This window comes from Manis javanica, chromosome 5, assembly GCF_040802235.1.
Source record: "Manis javanica isolate MJ-LG chromosome 5, MJ_LKY, whole genome shotgun sequence".
Taxonomy (NCBI): domain Eukaryota; kingdom Metazoa; phylum Chordata; class Mammalia; order Pholidota; family Manidae; genus Manis; species Manis javanica.
This window is the reverse complement of record NC_133160.1, coordinates 29,001,144-29,018,604: the sequence shown is the minus strand read 5'-3', so window position 1 is coordinate 29,018,604 and position 17,461 is coordinate 29,001,144. Positions and strand designations below refer to the sequence as shown.

Genomic DNA, 17,461 nt, shown 5'->3' with positions numbered 1-17,461 from the left:
CGACATCTCCTTCAAATTAAGTTAGGAAATTTAGCTGCCTTACAAAATGTTTACATCTCCTGTGATCTTGTCACATTCAAAATCCATGTTCCTCTTTACCAGGTGATGACAACAAGCTGCCCAAGAAAACTGAACAAATGTAAGTCTTCATTTTTATTTTGCTTTTTCAAAGTTGAGTTACTCAGAGTTGTTGCTATCCCATCTACCTCTTTTTGAGATCAGCTGTGGGTAGGATATCAGATTTAAGAGGAAGGTAGAGCAATGCAGTTTCCCAGGAGGTCTCAGCCCCTGTATCAGCTTGGAGTTGAGACCAAAGACCCTGCCAGCCATGCCATCTAGTCTTCTCTTCAAACTTCAGAGACTTCCTACCTGCATACCCATGCACTTAAAGGACACAAATCTTAATATGTTTTCTACATGGTGCATTTTTTATTAGGTGCTTTCCTAGAATTACAATATCCTAAAGCCCATTGGGAGAATCTGTGTCAAAGCCCATCTGGTCAGAGGAGTATTTACTCTGGATCTGACATGGCAGGCTTATGGAACAGAGCTAAGATCTGGACTTAGGCTGTGTAAGTTTACAAGGGTCCTAGTATTGACTTCTTTCCCCTCACATATATCAGGAAACCAAAGACAGGAAATGAACTCATTACTGCTATATTAATGAGGTTGGACTGCCATAAAAAAATAGTAGAGTGGATGGCTTAAAGAACAGAAATTAATTTTCTCACAATTCTGGAGGCTCCAAGTCCAAGATTTAGTTTCTGGTGGGACCTTTCTCCTTGAGTGGCAGACCACCGCCTTCTCTCTGTCCTCACATGGCCTTTCCTCTGTGGTCACATGGAAAGAGAAAGGAATCTCTGGTGTCTCTTCCTCTTCCTATAAGGACACCAATCCTATTGGATTAGGGCCCCACCTTTAATGACCGACCACATTTAACTTTAATTAGCCTTCCTTAAAGGCCCTCCAAATACAGTCACCACTGGCATTTAGAGCTTCAAAATGAATTTTGAGAGGATATAATTCAGTCCATAACAATGGTAGACCTAGAGAATTCCAAAAAGGAATTTTCTTTCAGAAATATGAACATAATAAAGTTCTGTTATTACCTACTTAAAATCCCAGCATAAACTAGTGGGGTCTAGACCAGTATTCCCAAGGCCATCGATGACAAACCACAAAGAATCATCCAAGGATCTTTTAAAAAAAAATATGTTCCCCAGGCTATAGTACTTCCCCGAACTACTGAGTCATTATCTCTAGGAAAGGGCCCACAAAGCTGTCTTGGAACAAATATACTGTAGGTAATAGAATCGCACTCCAGAAAATTTGGAAAATAGAGAAAAGAAATAAGGTCAGCCATAATTCCTTCTCTTTGACGCACTACCCATCACTGTCTTAATTAGTGTATCCTTCCAGATGTTGTTTTTTTCCATTATACATTTAGGTTTTGTGTAGCTGTAATTATAGTGTGTGTACAGTTTTTTTAGCGGGTTTTCTTTATGGCTCTTTTCTTTAGCAATAAGTCAGCATATTCTTGCATGTTGGTGGGAATGTGTACTTGCTTGTGCTTCCCATGCCAGCTGTGCTTAGCCGTTGCCCTGGATCCTCGTCTGGAGCCTTAGACACTTTACCTAAGCCATACTCACTGGTGCTCTGCTTCAGGGGTTGGTTCTGAGGGGTGCTTGTGCCCACATGAGGAGACTTGCTGCACCACAGAGCTTGTGCAACTTGGGCCTTGTAGGGTCCTCATGAAGGCAGCAGCAGTGTCATCTAGGCAAAGAGCAGGCCCTTCCCTTGTCGTGGGTCTCAGGCTTCCCTTCCAGGCCATTTTAAGTAGCCAGATAGATCTTATCTGAGAGTCTGTATAGGGGAAGGCCTGACCAGTGTTGCTACTGAATGATGTTTGGATCAAGCTGAGTGGGTATCTTTACGTGTCTCTGGAGTTGGCCTCTATAAGCTTCACCCTTAGTGTCATGGGATGAATTCTGATCTTACCTGGACATGGCCAAGCTCATTGGCAGTGTCCCTGCCAGGCCTCTTCCTCACCAGGACATACTCCTCTGCCATAGCCTGGGCCAAAACCATCAGGATATTTTGATCCTTTGAGCTGTCATTTTGTTGTATGTACTTTTTCTGTGCCTTTTTGTCCTACCCAAGTCAAATTCCTTACTAAAGATGTGGATGTGTGGTGCAAGAGCCAAGGAGGAAATCAAAGGAATTCAACAGTGTGATGTGGCATGATGGAAAAGTATCAGGCTGAGAGCAGACCTGAATTCAAGTCTTCCATTAATTTTGTGTGTCCTCAGACAACTTATTCCACCTCCAGAGGCCCTGCTTGCTTTTTCTATGAGATAAAAGGGTTAGACCAGATCATTTATGTGTTCCTTTTTGCTTTCAAACTCCTGTCGCCGCCTTTTACCCATGCTTAAAAACAAACATACTCTTTCTTAGGTGAGGCTGTATCTGTTCCTTGCTAGCACCTCCCTTGTCTTTCAGGGCCTGTGGATGAGGCTTTTCTCTCTATAATCATCTTAAAATCTTGGGTCTCCTTCCTCTAAAACAGTGACGCTCAACCAGGGTAATTGTACCACACCATTTCCACCAGTCCCCAACCCCAGGACATTGCAAATGTCTGAAGACATTTTTGGTTGTCACAACTGGGCATGCTACTGGCATGCAGTGGGTTCTGGTCAGGGGTGCTGAACATCCTGAAATGCCCAGGACAGACTCACAATAAGCAATTAAATTATCTGGCCCAAAATGCTGAGACCAAGAAACTCTGTCCTAAAGGGAAGCAGACTTGAATTTTCTAGGGACCTTTGTGGCAGCCTCAGTCTGGCAAAGGAAAAAAACCCTTCTTATAATGACTTTGAGAAGTCAGAAAGAAAGAAGAAGGTTGGTGAGGCAGGGGGCATAGGAGGGGAATGTTTCCCCTTAGAAGCATTCTTTATTCTCTAGATCAGGTAAGCTGCTTAGAAAGCTTTCTGCAGCTGGTAATTTGAATTTAAGTGGAGGCCTTCTTTTCAGAGCAATCTCTTTTGCCCCTGAGGTCTACCACCCTGAGATTCCAGTAGCAGCCAGTCTTTATTTAGCAAGTCTGGGGAGGAGAAAGGTGAAGGTATGGTGTAGTTGGTCCCTGGAAAAGCAGCAAGTCTGAATCATGACACAGAAGGGACTCCAGGTCCTTGGGTAGCTGCTCCTGCACATAGAGGGGTCAGAGAGCCCACATTGTTTTCTTCTGTTGCATCAAAAACAGAAGGTTGGTCTTTTGAGCAGAATTAAGAGCTGGCTTTCCTTATCATGGTTAAACAAGAGCAAAGTATAAATCAGATGGGGCACATGGCTTTTAAAAGGTTCAGAAATCAAAGAGTTTCATTTTTGTACTTCTCTCATTCTGTTTAAAAATCAGTTCCTTAGAGAATGTCATTTGTGTGCATGCAGCTTTTCATGAAACCTTGTAATGCAGTAGTTAATGCGTATCTTTGGTTTTTGAAGTAGGCTCTTGTCCCAGGTATATGCTGCTGTTGTTGAGGCTGTTTTGGCTGGCATCGCATGTTACACTAAAACTTCCAGTCTAACAAAGGTAACTTAAATACACGTTTCTCTTTCCTTAGTAGTTATTTTAATGTAAAACTTCCTATCCATTTGTTTTTCCTTTGGACACCTTGTAGCACTCAGTTTTGTGGGAGCTTGGGCTACAGTGGTGCTGGCACCAAAGTGATGCCTTCCAAATGCTGAGCCTGCTGCCAGTGACCCAGCCGCTGTTGTCTTATGAATGACAGCTCATCAGCACTCTTTTGTAGATCTGGTTGTGTTAAAGAAAATCCATTCTGTAGCATATTGTTTTACCAAATAGTTTTTTTTAAGGCTTTTAAATGTTAAAAAATAAAAAGATTATTCTGCTGTGGGTTTTAGTAAATTTAGGTAAGTTTGTTTTAAGCTTCATAATGTGATTTCATATAATTCAGTGTTTAGAAAAAGCAGCTAAAGATTAGAAAATCTGACTTGCCTTTCCTAGACAAGCACATGTGTTCTCGCTCTCTGACTGGTATCTTCCTTGCTGTTTTGCGGTTAACCTGCCCTGCTGAGTTGGATTCCTATATCTGACCCAGTAAGGAGATGAGAAGAGTCGGCTTGATGCCCCCCAATGCCAATAGGATCTTTCCTGAAGGAAGCCATTTGACATTGGAAAGGTTGTGTATGATGTAGATATCAAAGACACTGTAGTGGTAGTCACCAGCTCCTTGCCATCTTCCCTCCTCACTGAATTTGAATTCCTGGTACTGACTTGGGGTTTCTCAGCCCTTGAGTTGAAAGTGTATGCAGAATAAAGGTTCAATCAGTTCTTGCACCTTTGTTTTTTGACTCACCTTTTATAACTCTAGGTATTTGAATATTCATAGCATCGGGCAAAAACTGTGAGGCCAGTAGTCCCTCCCACAGGGCCAGGGGGAGGGGGATGAGAAAACAATTTTCTAGACCTGGCAATAGCACCATCCCAGCTGATCATAGCTCAGATCAGGTTCCAGTGCCCACCTGCCTGATTGAAGTGTTTCATGTGAACACAGCCTGAAGAAAGCAGGCACCTGTTTCCCTTAACAATGTTTTTTCATTTTAACCCGTTGATGTATACAAACTAGTCACATAGAGGGGTGGGTCACAGTATTCTCCTGGCCAAATGTTAGAAGGGCTCTTCGAATCTGTGATGTGTACTCTTTCCTGCTGAGAAGGCTAACTGTCTCTGTTTTATCGTTGCTTTTACAGGCCAGGGAGATAGCTGGGCAGACCCTAGGATCTGGGTTAGATTCCTTTGAGTTGCAGTTTAAGGCAATCCTATGGTAAGCAATGCCTAATATTTTCTATAAGGAATTTTTTTCTTATTTGTTTTTTACAGACCCTTTTCTCCCTTGTATTTGCTATTACTTCATCCCCCTTTTGAGAAATGTTCCGGTAAGGTAATGGGATGTGTGACAGGGAATCATTCACAATCAGGGCTTTGAAAAGCTAAGAAGCCAAAGATGGAGGAAATGTGTAAGAAAAAGTCAGACACAAGTCCTGATGCAGGAATGAGAGGCAGATCAGGATCAGAACAGTTGGAGACCTGACAAACCCAGGCTCAGTTTAGGAAGGTGATTCTGGAGAAGTGTGGTGAGGTTTGTCATGGTCAGGGCTCTGGGCATGTGAAGGTGGTCACTGCTTAGAGGAGACTTGCTGTGTGCCTCCTCTGCCTCTCAGGTGTTAGAGACCCCGAGCCTAGCTGTGTCTCACGGGCTAGATGCTCTGGGAATTTGGCTTGCTGGTAGTTTAGCCACCACACAGCTCCTGGCCCAACATAGTGGATCTCTGTGTGGTGTTGATCCCTAGCTAAACCACCATGAACTCATTCCACTTAACCCACTGTCCCATATGCAGACCACCAGATGCATTTTTTTGCAAAGGATAACAGAAGACACTAATAATGGAGAGTTTCTTTAAGAACACTTCTGGGATGTGCCCTGTGGTGCCTCAGCTCCATGCACCACATTTTTCTTATATTTACAGCCTTGAGTGGTGAGAAGGAGCAATTAGAAAGATAATTCAGTCAATTGATTTAACAAGGATTCTATTGCTGCAGCTCTAAGACTGGAGGAAAGAGCCAGATCTCTTTGGTGTAAGGCTTTAAGCTTGCTCCAGGTCTCCTTTCCTCTAGGTCTTCTGGATCTTGTAGCTCTGGCTATGAGAGGGGAGGGATAGAGGAAATTTGTTCCTTTAAGGCCTTGCATTGGCCTAGCCTGTTGCTGGCAGACCTGAGTTCGAGGAATCTGCTTTATGCCAACTGTGTGACCTTAGGCAAGATAGCTCTCTCTAGTATGGTACTGGCACATGAGCAGATATATAGATCAATGGAACAGAATAGAGAGCCCAGATTCAAACCCATGCATATATGTCAATTAATAAGGGAACCATGGATATACAGTGGGGAAAAGACAGCCTCTTCAACAACTGGTATTCAGAAACTGGACAAATACATTCAAGAGAATGAAACTCAAAATAGATCAAAGACCTAAATGTAAGACATGAAACCATAAAACTCTTAGAAAAAAACATAGCCAAAAATCTCTTGAACGTAAGCATGAGCAGCTCTTTCCTGGACACATGTCTTCAGGCAAGGGCAACAAAATAATAAATGTTCCAAGTGGGACTACATCAAACTGAAAAGATTCTGTACAACAAAGGACACCATCCGCAGAACACAAAGGTAACCTATAGTTTGGAAGAATATATTCATAAACAGGTTATGTGATAAGGTGTTAACATGAAAAATATATAAAAAACTCATGTACCTCAACACCAGATAAACTAAATAACCCAATTAAAAAATGGGCAGAGGACCTGAACAGACAATTCTCTAAAGAAGAGATACAAATGGCCAACAGGCACATGAAAAGATGCTTCACATCGCTGATCATCAGGGACATGCCACACCAGTTCGAATGGCCACTATCCAAAAGACAAGAAATAACACGTGTTGGCAAGGATGTTGAGAAAAGGGAACCTTTCCTCTGTTGGTGGAAAGGTAAATTGGCAGCAACTATGGAAAGCAGTATGGAGGTTCCTCAAAAAACTAAAAAAAGAAATATTTGACCCAGTAATTTCACTCCTAGGAATTTACCCAAATAAAACAAAATCCCTGATTCGAAAAGATATACGCACCCCTAAGTATATCACCACAGTATTTGCAATAGCCAATATGGAAGCAACCTAAGTTGTCCATCAGTAAATGAATGGATAAAGAAGAGGTGGTACATATACACAATAGAATACTACTAAGCCATAAAAAGAAAAGAAATCCTGCCATTTGCAACAACATGGATGAATCTAGAGGGTATTATGCTTGGTGAAATAAACAGGGCAGAGAAAGACAAGTACCATATGATTTCACTTATTTGTGGAATGTAAAAACAAAGCAAAACAGAAGGAACAAAACAACAGTAGACTCAAACACTGAGAAGTGACTAGTGGTTACCAAGGGAGAGGGGTTGGATGGGTGGAGGTGGGAGAGTGAGGGAGATAAAGGGACACAGTAATTCACAATCACAGTATAAGTTGATCACGGGGACTGTTGAATAACTGTGATGTACATTTGAAAGCAACATAAGATTGTATATTAACAATACTTTAATAAGAAAGAAAAGATTATATATCAAAGATACTTCAGTAAAAAAAAGAGAGATAGCTCTTTGTGCATCTCTTTCCTCATCTTCCCACCTTGTAGAGTGATTGGGCATATAAATGTTAGCTACTGTGCAGTGGGGTCTCTTCTGTTATAATTGACACAGCTGACATTCATTCCATTCCTCCTTTCATCAAGGCCTTGTCTAGGCCACTCAGCTTTTTCCAAGGCAGCCTCTCAATCCCAAGACCTCCTAGGACTGGGCACACCACCCCAGCAGGAGAAGGAACAAGAAGAGAACACCCGGGAGGAATCTCCCAGCGCTGGTCCTCCACCTAGAGCTCCACTCCCTTCTCTCCACAGGTCACTTTGCTGACTACTCTTGAACTGCATCAGATTAGCAAATCAGATTAGAGTAACATGTAATCTGGCCTCTGCGCAAGCAGCGTACAGGGATGGCAGCTTGATCCTGAGGTAGTGAAATGGAGGAGGATCAGGACCATATGTCAAGGCTTTGGTATAGGCTGCAGGCCAGGAGAGGGTTGCTTCTGGTCTGCAGTGGACAGTCCTGTCACATGGTTTTCTCTTGCTGTGACCCAGAGTCAAGACAGCCCTGCGAATCTGCAGGGACAGGGCCATGCCTGGTATCAGACGCTGGCCCCACACTTGGCAAATGTGCTGAGGGCACAGCACAGACACGCCTGCAGCAGCAGGTGTCTGGGGCGGGCACAAACCCTGTGGTCAGCAGAGCAAACTGACTTTTGTTCTGCTTTGTTTTAATTTTGGGTCTTAGCTCCAAGATGACTTTTCATATACACTCTGTGAATAACCAGGGAAGGTAAGTGTATGTTTGTGGTACATCCTCATTTCGGGCATTTTTTTGGAGCCAAAACAAAAGAGAGGCTACCTTGTTGCCACTAATATGGCTATTTTCACAGTTCCCACCTGGCAGGGGTACCACTCCAGGGTTAAGCCCTGGGCTGGCTGCACTCAGCTGAGACCCTGTACCCTGAATGCTTCCCACTGTAAATATGAGGGGTGGGCAGAGGGGGCAGTCCTAATGCCCTTCAGGTGGTCTGCATGCCAATTCTGCGTATGTTTAACTAAAGGGTTTTAAAAAATCCCTGAGAGAAATCTGGGTCTTTGGGTTGCTGCCAATAAGAGAACATTGTAAATGCAACATAGGTCTCTCCCATCTCTTTCCTCTTGTAGAATCGTGCCTCTGGACAGTGAAGATAGTTTATACTTTGTGAAGACGGTAAGCAGAGCTGTTACAGGTCAGATGTCAGGGAATGACCTGTAGAGGAACTTCTACAAGGGGCAAGGTGGGAGTGGGAGGGAGCCCTGGCAGCCCACTCATTCTCTGGAGAAACTGGTCTCAGAACTGTTCCAGCTGCAGCCGTGGTGAGCCTGGGCTTTCCGAGGGTGCCCAGGCAGCTGCGCCAGTCCTGCCACATCACACTCCTGTGCCTGGGCTCCCCCGGGCCCAGAGTCTTTGTTGGGACCTGGAGGAGAAACACCTCTTCCTAAGCTTAGGAAGGCTTCCTCCAAGTGGTTGAGATTGCTCTGACCTCGTGTGGAAATGTGAGCTGAGGCCAAGCCTGTCACTACACAGACTGTTGAGCTTTCAGTGGCTTCTGTGTGTTCAAGGGCCTAATGGGAGCCTGTGAATGCCACACGGGTTTATACCCTCGCCATGTGGAAGGAAGTACATAATAAGTAGCTAACAAATGTATTCCTTCTAAGCTAACATGTATTCCTTCTAATGTTCTCTCTCCCCTTCCTCAACATCAGAAGCCAAATATGAAGGTAACAGGTTAGGAACCCACAGGATCGTCTTCCTGATTGATCGAGAGCCAAAGAAGTGAGGTTCCCACGATCACACAAGAAGGACCATGTAGTTAGGGAAAATTCTGTGTCTTCAGATGTTCAAAATTCTTTGTAACAGATTGAGATTGAAACAGATCGAAACATTGAGACGTTCCTTCCAGTTGTCAAGCCTAATTGAAAAGTTAAATAGAAAAGCCTCCTTGTCACTTTTGTGCATTCTTTTATCATGACAACATGGAAAACTAAGGACTTTGGCTTTAACTGTGGTTTTTTCTTTTCAACTCTTCTCCCGTCTTTTCTATTTGAGAATCTAGCAGGAGCCCGAGGTCTTTTTCTCTGTCCTGAGGGTGAAACAGGTGTCCTGGGCTAGGACAGCAGTGCATGAACATGGCCTCCAGCTGCAGGAGCTCTGCACTTGGCCACTGTGCAGCGCTCGGGCAGGGGGCACTCATCATGCTTCTCATCTGCGTCCCTCACCAGAGCTTCATTAATTCCAGACCCTGACTCTGGTTCATGCCATTTTCTACATTTCTTCTGCATATTTGTTCCATTTTTCACTAGTTTTAACTGATAAATTAGGACTTTTTTTTTTTTTTACCAGCCATTTAGGAGCTGTCTCTGAGTTGCTACAATTTTTTTCGAGCCTACTGAATCCTCTATTTTTATTTGCCTCGCCATAAATGCTTGAATAGCTTTCTTTTAATTTTCTTGGTACTGAAAGGAGACTGACAGCTGGCCTGTGTTTTCTCATTTGATACAGGCTTGTATGATTGTTTATGACATTCCTGACTTGCTGGGAGGAAGGGGATGCTTAGGATCTGTAGTCTTCTCCAAGTCCTTTTTTTTTTTTTTTTTTTTTTGAGAGGGCATCTCTCATATTTATTGATCAAATGGTGGTTAACAACAATAAAATTCTGTATAGGGGACTCAATGCACAGTCATTAATCAACCCCAAGCCTATTTCTCAATAGTCTCCAATCTTCTGAAGCATAATGAACAAGTTCTTACATGGTGAATAAATTCTTACATGGTGAACAGTGCAAGGGCACTCATATCACAGAAACTTTCAGTTTCGATCATGCATCATGAACTATAAACAATCAAGTCAGATATGATTATTTGTTTGATTTTTATACTTGATTTATATGTGAATCCCACATTTCTCCCTTATTATTATTATTATTATTATTTTAAATAAAATGCTGAAGTGGTAGGTAGATGCAAGATAAAGGTAGAAAACATAATTTAGTGCTGTAAGAGGGCAAATGTAGATGATCAGGTCTGTGCCTATAGACTAAGTATTAATCCAAGCTAGACAAGGGCAACAAAACATCCACGGATGCAGAAGATTTCTCTCAAAACGGGGGGTGAGGTTCTAAGCCTCACCTCTGTTGATCCCCAATTTCTCTCCTGATGGGCCCCCCTGCGACTGTGCCTGTCTTAGGTTGTTCCTCCCTTGAGGAATCTTACCCGTCTCTGGCTAACCAGTCATCTTCTGGGGCCTCCAAGTCCTTTTTGACACCTCAGATATTGGTTTGCAGATTTTGACATGTAACCAGAAATATCCATGAGAACATGTGTACGAAATGAATGCCCACATTTCCAGACTGGTTCAGAACTCGAGCCCAAACCAAACAAGGACTTGGTGAAAGTGTGGATATGCCAGGATGTGAAGAGTACATGAGTGTATGCAAGGCTAGGAAAAACACCTCCAACCCTAAGAGACTGAGAGTTAGTCACAGTTTAGGAGGAAGGCTGTTGCATTGCCTGTCAGGGAGGATAGCAATTTATAAGGGAATTTATAGAAATAAGATAGTCTTCTTGTAGTCCAGCTGTGTCTCTGATCAATAAGCAAATTTTAGGGAAGCCTGGGTGATCCTGAAGTCATGTACCAGTTCTTAGATGTATTTTAATATAAATTGAATTTCCCTTAGAAATTCTTCAGTGTTCTTCTGACATGTGCCTTAAGCAGTATTTTGTGGTCTGCTTTTTACCGGTCTCTCCCTGAAGATTTAAGACCGACAGCTGGCCTGTGTTTTCTCATTTGATACAGGCTTGTATGACTGTTTATGACATTCCTGACTTGCTGGGAGGAAGGGGATGCCTAGGATCTGTGGTCTTCTCCGAGTCCTTTTTGACATCTCAGATATTGGTTAAAGAAAAGGGTAAGCATATACACTTTATGGTCTTTGGAAAGCAAAACGATAACTTTTCTTTTTTTGCAAAATAAACCATAAACTAAGTCAAAAGACTGGCAATAAACCTGTAAAATATTAGAACACTTATGATAAACAAAGGGTATATATCCGTAAAAGACAAACTACCCAATAATGGCAAAAAAAATGAACATGCAGTGCACAGAAGTGGAAAACAAAACATTTATATATATGATATATATATATAAATATGTACAGCCTTACTTGCAGTCAGGAAGAAGCAATTTGAAACAATAACTAGGTCCATTTTTACTCATTATGTTGGCAGAAAACTCCTAGAGTATTCAAATGTCCAGTGCTAATAGGATGAGCCTAATTACGTTCTGTTTGGTTTTTAATATGTACACCTGTACTACCTTGATAAAATTTAAATTATTAGTTAAAGAGACTAATTTCCAGGATGCTTTATATAAATGTGTTTCTCTTTTCTGTGAAAAATAATAGAATTAAGCACATACGCAGACCTTTCTCCATCCCCTCATTATTCTCCCTGTCACCAGATGAAGAAGGTTTCATTTTCTGAGGACATCAGATTCCCTGAGAAGAGGAGCCTTTGCTCCTGAGAAGGGGAAAGGTGCTAGCCGCCTGGGGCCTGCATGGTGGGCACAGGTGGTGGGCAGTAACTGGATGCCTGTGTTCTTCCTGCAGATGGCGCTGTTACCACAGAAACCAGCTCCATCGTCCTCACAGCTGCCATACCCAGATTCAGCTCTTGGCTGGTTAGTGTCATTCATCAGGGGGAAGTTGATGTAAACATGGGGAAATTGGGGAGAGCATTTGAGGAAGAACCTCTTCATTAGTTCCCCGGTGGGATGTCATATCCTGGACTAGCTGCCGTTCAGGAATGAAGTTTTTATCTCAGCTCTTTCTCTTTATACAAATGAATCTTCTTTTACTCTCATAATCTTGGAAAACTTCCAAAAGAAAGGGACTAAGTCTTATCTGGGTCTCTGTTAAACTGTGAAGGGAAGAAATTAACACCCTCATTTTACAGATGAGGAGACTGATGCTTGGAAATTGACTAACCTATCCAAGGTCACATAGATAGTGAGAAGTGGATGGTGTAGCTCGTTTTGCTGGACCTCACCGTCCGTGTTCCTGGGTCTGAGCCTTAATGACTAGTGAACAACTCTGCCAGCCATCAGGGTCTAAGAGTACTGGATTTGGTGGAGGGACTGCCTAGTTAGTCTCCTGGAAATATTTGAACATGTAGAGACCCAGCAGTTTTGCCCTTGAAACAATAAACTGAAAATCTGTACTCCTTTTGGATGTAGGTAGAAGATAATGAAGTAAAACTGTCTGAGAAAACCCAGCAAGTGGTAAAGGTAAGTAAGCAGCCTTCTTATTCATAATGTTATATCTTAATGAAATATAAACAATTTATAAAGATAATTTAAAATATGTCATCTTAAAGATCTGTACCTTTTTGTCTCAGTTCTTGTTTGCATTCTTCTTCTTTCTGGAGACTCTAGAAATAACCATTTATGGGTATTATTATTAACACAATTAGAGGAGTTTTTTCTGCCACATAGACATTTTGGTGTTTTCTTTTAAAATCTCCCAGTAATACTAAAAGCAGATCAGATTGACTTAGGCATATAGAGCTGCAAAATCAAGGCTTTAGGCCAAGGAGAGATGCCTCCAGCTGGAACATGAACAAGCACTGTAGGCTTTGGTGCCTGGATTGCAGAGGGCCTTGCATTCTTTTTCTCAGCACAAGTCAGGGATGCCAGTAACATGGCAAAGAGCCAGACAGTGCCAGAGGTCGTGGAAGAAGTTGGGTATATTTGGGGCTGATTCAGCAGCTCCTATAGACAAACTTGGTCAGGACTTTTGGTTTTGTGAATGTTCATGCTGTAAATAACCTGCTCATTGTGTTTGTTCTATAAAGGGAGATGAGTGTTTCCTAGGCACTTTCCTAACAGGAGGAGAAGGAGCATATCTTTACTCCAGCAACCCACAGTCCTGGCCTGAGGAAGGTAAACAGCTCTTACTTTTCTATTCTTGACTGTGTCTGGCTCCCTCTTTTGCAGGTATTGGCATGGGTGTTATGATTAGTAATGCATCCAATATTTGAAAAGACTTGTTGGTATAGAAGTGTTTTCTTACAGCTTTTCTCCTTTGATCCACCCATTTTGCAGATGGGGAAGCTTGTGGTAGGAAGGGAGACCCCAGGACTGCACCTGGTCCTCTTGTTGCTGCCTGAGAATTACTCTCAGAATAGACTAGAGCAGCAACATGTCCAGAAACAGATCTGTGGACCTTGACAAAATCTGGACTCATTTTCTATCGCTATGTAACAAATTACCACAAATAGAGTAGCTTAAAACAACATTCATGTATTATCTGACAGGTCTGTAGGTCAGAAATTCAAGCCCGAATTCTTGTAAGGCCTCATAACACCTAGAGTCTTGTAAGGCCAAAGTCAGGGCATCAGCCAGACTTAAAAGAAGGCTCTGGGGAATAACCTGCTCCCAAGCTCATCCAGATTATTAGCAGAGTTCCATTCCTTTGGGTTATAGGACTGAGGTCCCTGTTTTGCTGCTGGCTGTCAGTGGGACCACTCTTAACATCTCCTCCCGGAGGCCCTTGCACTGTGACTCCACCTCAGCAACAGAGAACCTCCCTTGTGTTCTTGAATGTCTCTGAATTCCTCTTCTGCTACCAGCCAGAGAAAACTGCTAATAAAGGGCTCCTATGATTCAAGGAGGCCCACCCAGATAATCCCCCTTTTGCCATAAAACATTACATGAACACAGGAGTAACTTCAGGGGATAGGTCATGGGGCCCATCTTAAGTTTCTGCCTACCACAGTCTACCTCTGACCACCACAATTCATGTCCCTCCCACATGCAAAATACAGTCACCCCTCTCAGGGGCCGCAGCCCATTATGATAACAGTTCAAAGTACTACATCTCATCAGCCCAAAAATCTAAAATGTCATCATCAGGATCATCTAAATCAGGTATAGATGAGGCTCTGGTGTGTAATCCATTCAGTAGAGCTCCTGAACACAGTTCCTCTCCATCTGTGGAGCTGTGAAACAAAGTGACAAGTTATCTGCCCCAGCCCTTCCAACACAGAAGGTGGGACGCATGGGATACTAGTTACAGAAATTCAGGTTCAAAAAGGGGGAAAATGGAAGATAGAAAGGAGTTACCAGCCAAGGTAACTTTAAAATCCAGCTGTGCAAAACTCCAATTGCTGGATTAAGTTCGAGGCCTGGAGTAGTGCTCCCTGGCTCTTTGCTCTGCCCCCCTGGGCTCTTGGTTCCACCTTGTAAACCCATTAGTTTTGCCCTTCCTCTGGGCTTTTGACTATACCTCTGCCCTTCCTCCTTTTTCCTGAAGGTAGAGCTGTGTGGCTGAGTGTTTTTATCAGCCTGTTTCTTGTGAGTAGGATTTTGGGGTCTAACAGTCACCTTTCATTTCATACTCTCCATCCTTTTCAGTCCAAGTTGGCAGTATTTCTGCTGATATAAAATTGCCAAGAACCTTGTTGGTCTTGCATGGATTTTATGGGGGTTCAATCCATGCTATTTTTCCTGAAAATAACATTTTATGAGTCTTATTCTTTCCCATTGGATAGAGCCATTTTGCAGAGAAGGAGTTGTGACTCACTCCACAAAATCTTCTACCTCTACTTAGCAAACCCCCTCTCTGGATAATTTGTTCTTCTTGAAAATATTCTGTCCAGTGGCGACTCCTCTCCCAGTTCTCACATCACTAGTTCAGCCTTGCCCTGCCATTTACATAGGAGACAAAGCACAGGAGTTCTGGTGCCCCACAAAATGCTGGGGTAGTAACAGCATTTGTCATCATGCCTCTTCTGCAGCACCTGCCTGCATTTTGGCCTTTCCAGATCCTGGTTCAGAAGACCAGAGAGTTAGGAACATTTGTTAAAGGCAGGGAGCATGTGATAGTGCTACCAACCTTGGAGCAAGATTGCAGTGTTTTAAAAACAGGTTGTAGACACAACACAGAGGTAGTTGTACTCTTTCATAGCTGAGCCAGTTTACAATATTTAGCAAGGATGTTTGCCAAAAGTAGTTTGCACCTTCTTAGCAAAGGGCCTTGTTAAAAAATAATCTTACCTTGTACTGCATTATCCAGCAAGAATCAGCGTATCCTGAGGTCTCTACCCAAGAATGAAGGGCACAGCCAGAGATTTCTGGAGCCTCATTAATCATACTCTTTTGAGAGCTTAGATTTCAGACTGAGTTCCTGAGGGAAATGTAGTTTGAATTAGGAGATGGTTTTCTGAGGCAGGAAAATTCAGCAGGAGCAGAGAATTTAAATAGGGGTTTCCTCTGACTGTGTGCTAAACATTTCACCATTTTGGAGCTCAGTTCAATTTTGTGGAGCTTGAAGTTTACACAATTTGGGGGCTCTCTTAAGGAAAAATAATGCAAAATGGTTAGAACTCTTCTCAGAGGGCTTGGGTGGTTGAGGGGTCCTGAAGCTTAAACATCTTTAGGGTTTTAGTAAATCTGTCTCTACTTGAGACTGTGACAGGCTTGAAATTTTCTGTTCCTATCCCCCAAAGGCATTTAAAAGGCTCTTCAGCATGTATTTTCTTAATTGATCTTCATATCCTAAGCCCCACAAAAGGTGAAAACCTGCTTAAGGTTATAGTGTAAGTTAATGGTAGCATCTGGAGGGTGGTCCAGGTCTTCTGATTTTCAGTCCAGAGGCGGCCCAGCAAATGTATGGATAAGAATAGTATTTCCTTTACCTTGAAATGCTTCTAGCTCTGGAATCTTTTCCCTTCCCCAGTAAGTGACTTCTGCTATCACGAGATTTATTGTTGTGCAGCTTCCTGTTCGTTCATGTCCTTCTTGTGCCCTTCTCTTCCCCACCGTGCTGACCTTGGTCAGGCAGGTTGCCCAGTGCCTAATCCTCAGGAGTCTGCTTCAGAGTTTTACTACATATGCCTATATCCCTAAACAATGTCTTGTTTTTGAATGTAATACAGAGTATGCTCTCTGTGTTTTTCTGGGACTTGCATTATTGCTTAATACTCTGTTCTAGGATTTGTTCAGATTGTTGTGTGTAGCCATATAGTTCATTCACTTTCATGGCTCTGTAGGATTCCTTTGTATGAAAATGTGCTGTTTATCCTTTTGACTCTTGATGGACATTTGGGTTGTTCAGATTTGTTTGCTATGATAGACAGCACTGTCATGGATTCTAGTATGTCTCCTGGCACACATGGCACCAGGAAGCTGCCTTACAACATATCTTTCTTACTGCATGTAAAAATCTAATTGCCATCTGTGGTCTCTGTGCCCAGATTTTTCTGTTAGATTTCTGGTTAGTTGCACCAACCAGCATTGAGGTGTCTGGTTGGTATGTTGGCCTTTGCTGAATGTTTGCCATTTTGCTGTTATTTTTTGGCATTCCTAGGTATAGAATTCTCTGTTCTTTGCCCCACATAAAGTCAGCCCTTCCAGCAGTCTTGCCTGTCCCTGATAAGACTTCTTCTGTACCACAGAGCTGGAGGGGAGGTCATATGAATAGCCCTGGACTAAAACACCACAGATTTCTACTGTTCTTACCAAGCCTCAGTAGACTTTCTCAAATAAAATGCTTCTCAGTGTTGTTGTACAACTTTGGTCCATTTCCAGAGTCTTTAGATAATTGTTTTTGACATGTAGTCCAATTTTTTGCTGCTTTCTGGGGGGAGGATTTGCCAGAGTCCACAGACATTTCAGAAGTCCCACCCCTCAGGACTTTTGTAAGATATTTCCACTCAGTACCAAATTCTAGGTTGACGGTTTCTTTCTTTCTGTACTGTAAAGATGTTCTGTACTGTAAAGATGTTCTTGTACTCTAATGCAGTCTTCTCACTGCATTATTTCTGAGCAGAAATCCACTGACATCCTTATCTTTGTTCCTTTCTATGTAAGGTATCTTTTTTTCACTCCAGCTACTTTTTTTTTTTTTTTTTTGAGAGGGCATCTCTCATATTTATTGATCGAATGGTCGTTAACAACAATAAAATTCAGTATAGGGGGGTCAATGCTCAATGTACAATCCTTAATCCATCTCAAGTCTAATTCTCGTCAGTCTCCAATCTTCTGAAGCATAACGAACAAGTTCTTACATGGTGAACGAATTCTTACATAGTGAATAAATTCTTACATGGTGAACAGTACAAGGGCATTCATCACAGAAACTTTCGGTTTTGATCACGCATTATGACCTATAAACAATCAGGTCAAATATGAATATTCGTTTGATTTTTATACTTGATTTA

The 17,461-nt window shown here is 42.4% G+C and overlaps 1 protein-coding gene across 3 annotated transcripts in view; it reads left to right on the top strand.

The window, feature by feature from the left end:
• Window positions 1–17,461, top strand: part of DNAAF9 (dynein axonemal assembly factor 9) — a 156,225-nt gene that overhangs the window by 63,956 nt on the left and 74,808 nt on the right. For 2 of the 3 annotated variants that reach the window (XM_073236850.1, XM_073236852.1), the window contains exons 12-20: window positions 103–139; window positions 3,499–3,586; window positions 4,768–4,841; window positions 7,950–7,994; window positions 8,369–8,414; window positions 11,040–11,151; window positions 11,851–11,921; window positions 12,477–12,527; window positions 13,094–13,181. In XM_073236850.1, coding sequence (XP_073092951.1) covers window positions 103–139; window positions 3,499–3,586; window positions 4,768–4,841; window positions 7,950–7,994; window positions 8,369–8,414; window positions 11,040–11,151; window positions 11,851–11,921; window positions 12,477–12,527; window positions 13,094–13,181 — 612 coding nt within the window. The remainder of the gene's footprint in view (window positions 1–102; window positions 140–3,498; window positions 3,587–4,767; window positions 4,842–7,949; window positions 7,995–8,368; window positions 8,415–11,039; window positions 11,152–11,850; window positions 11,922–12,476; window positions 12,528–13,093; window positions 13,182–17,461) is intronic. The other variant, XM_073236851.1, reaches the window with a different exon arrangement.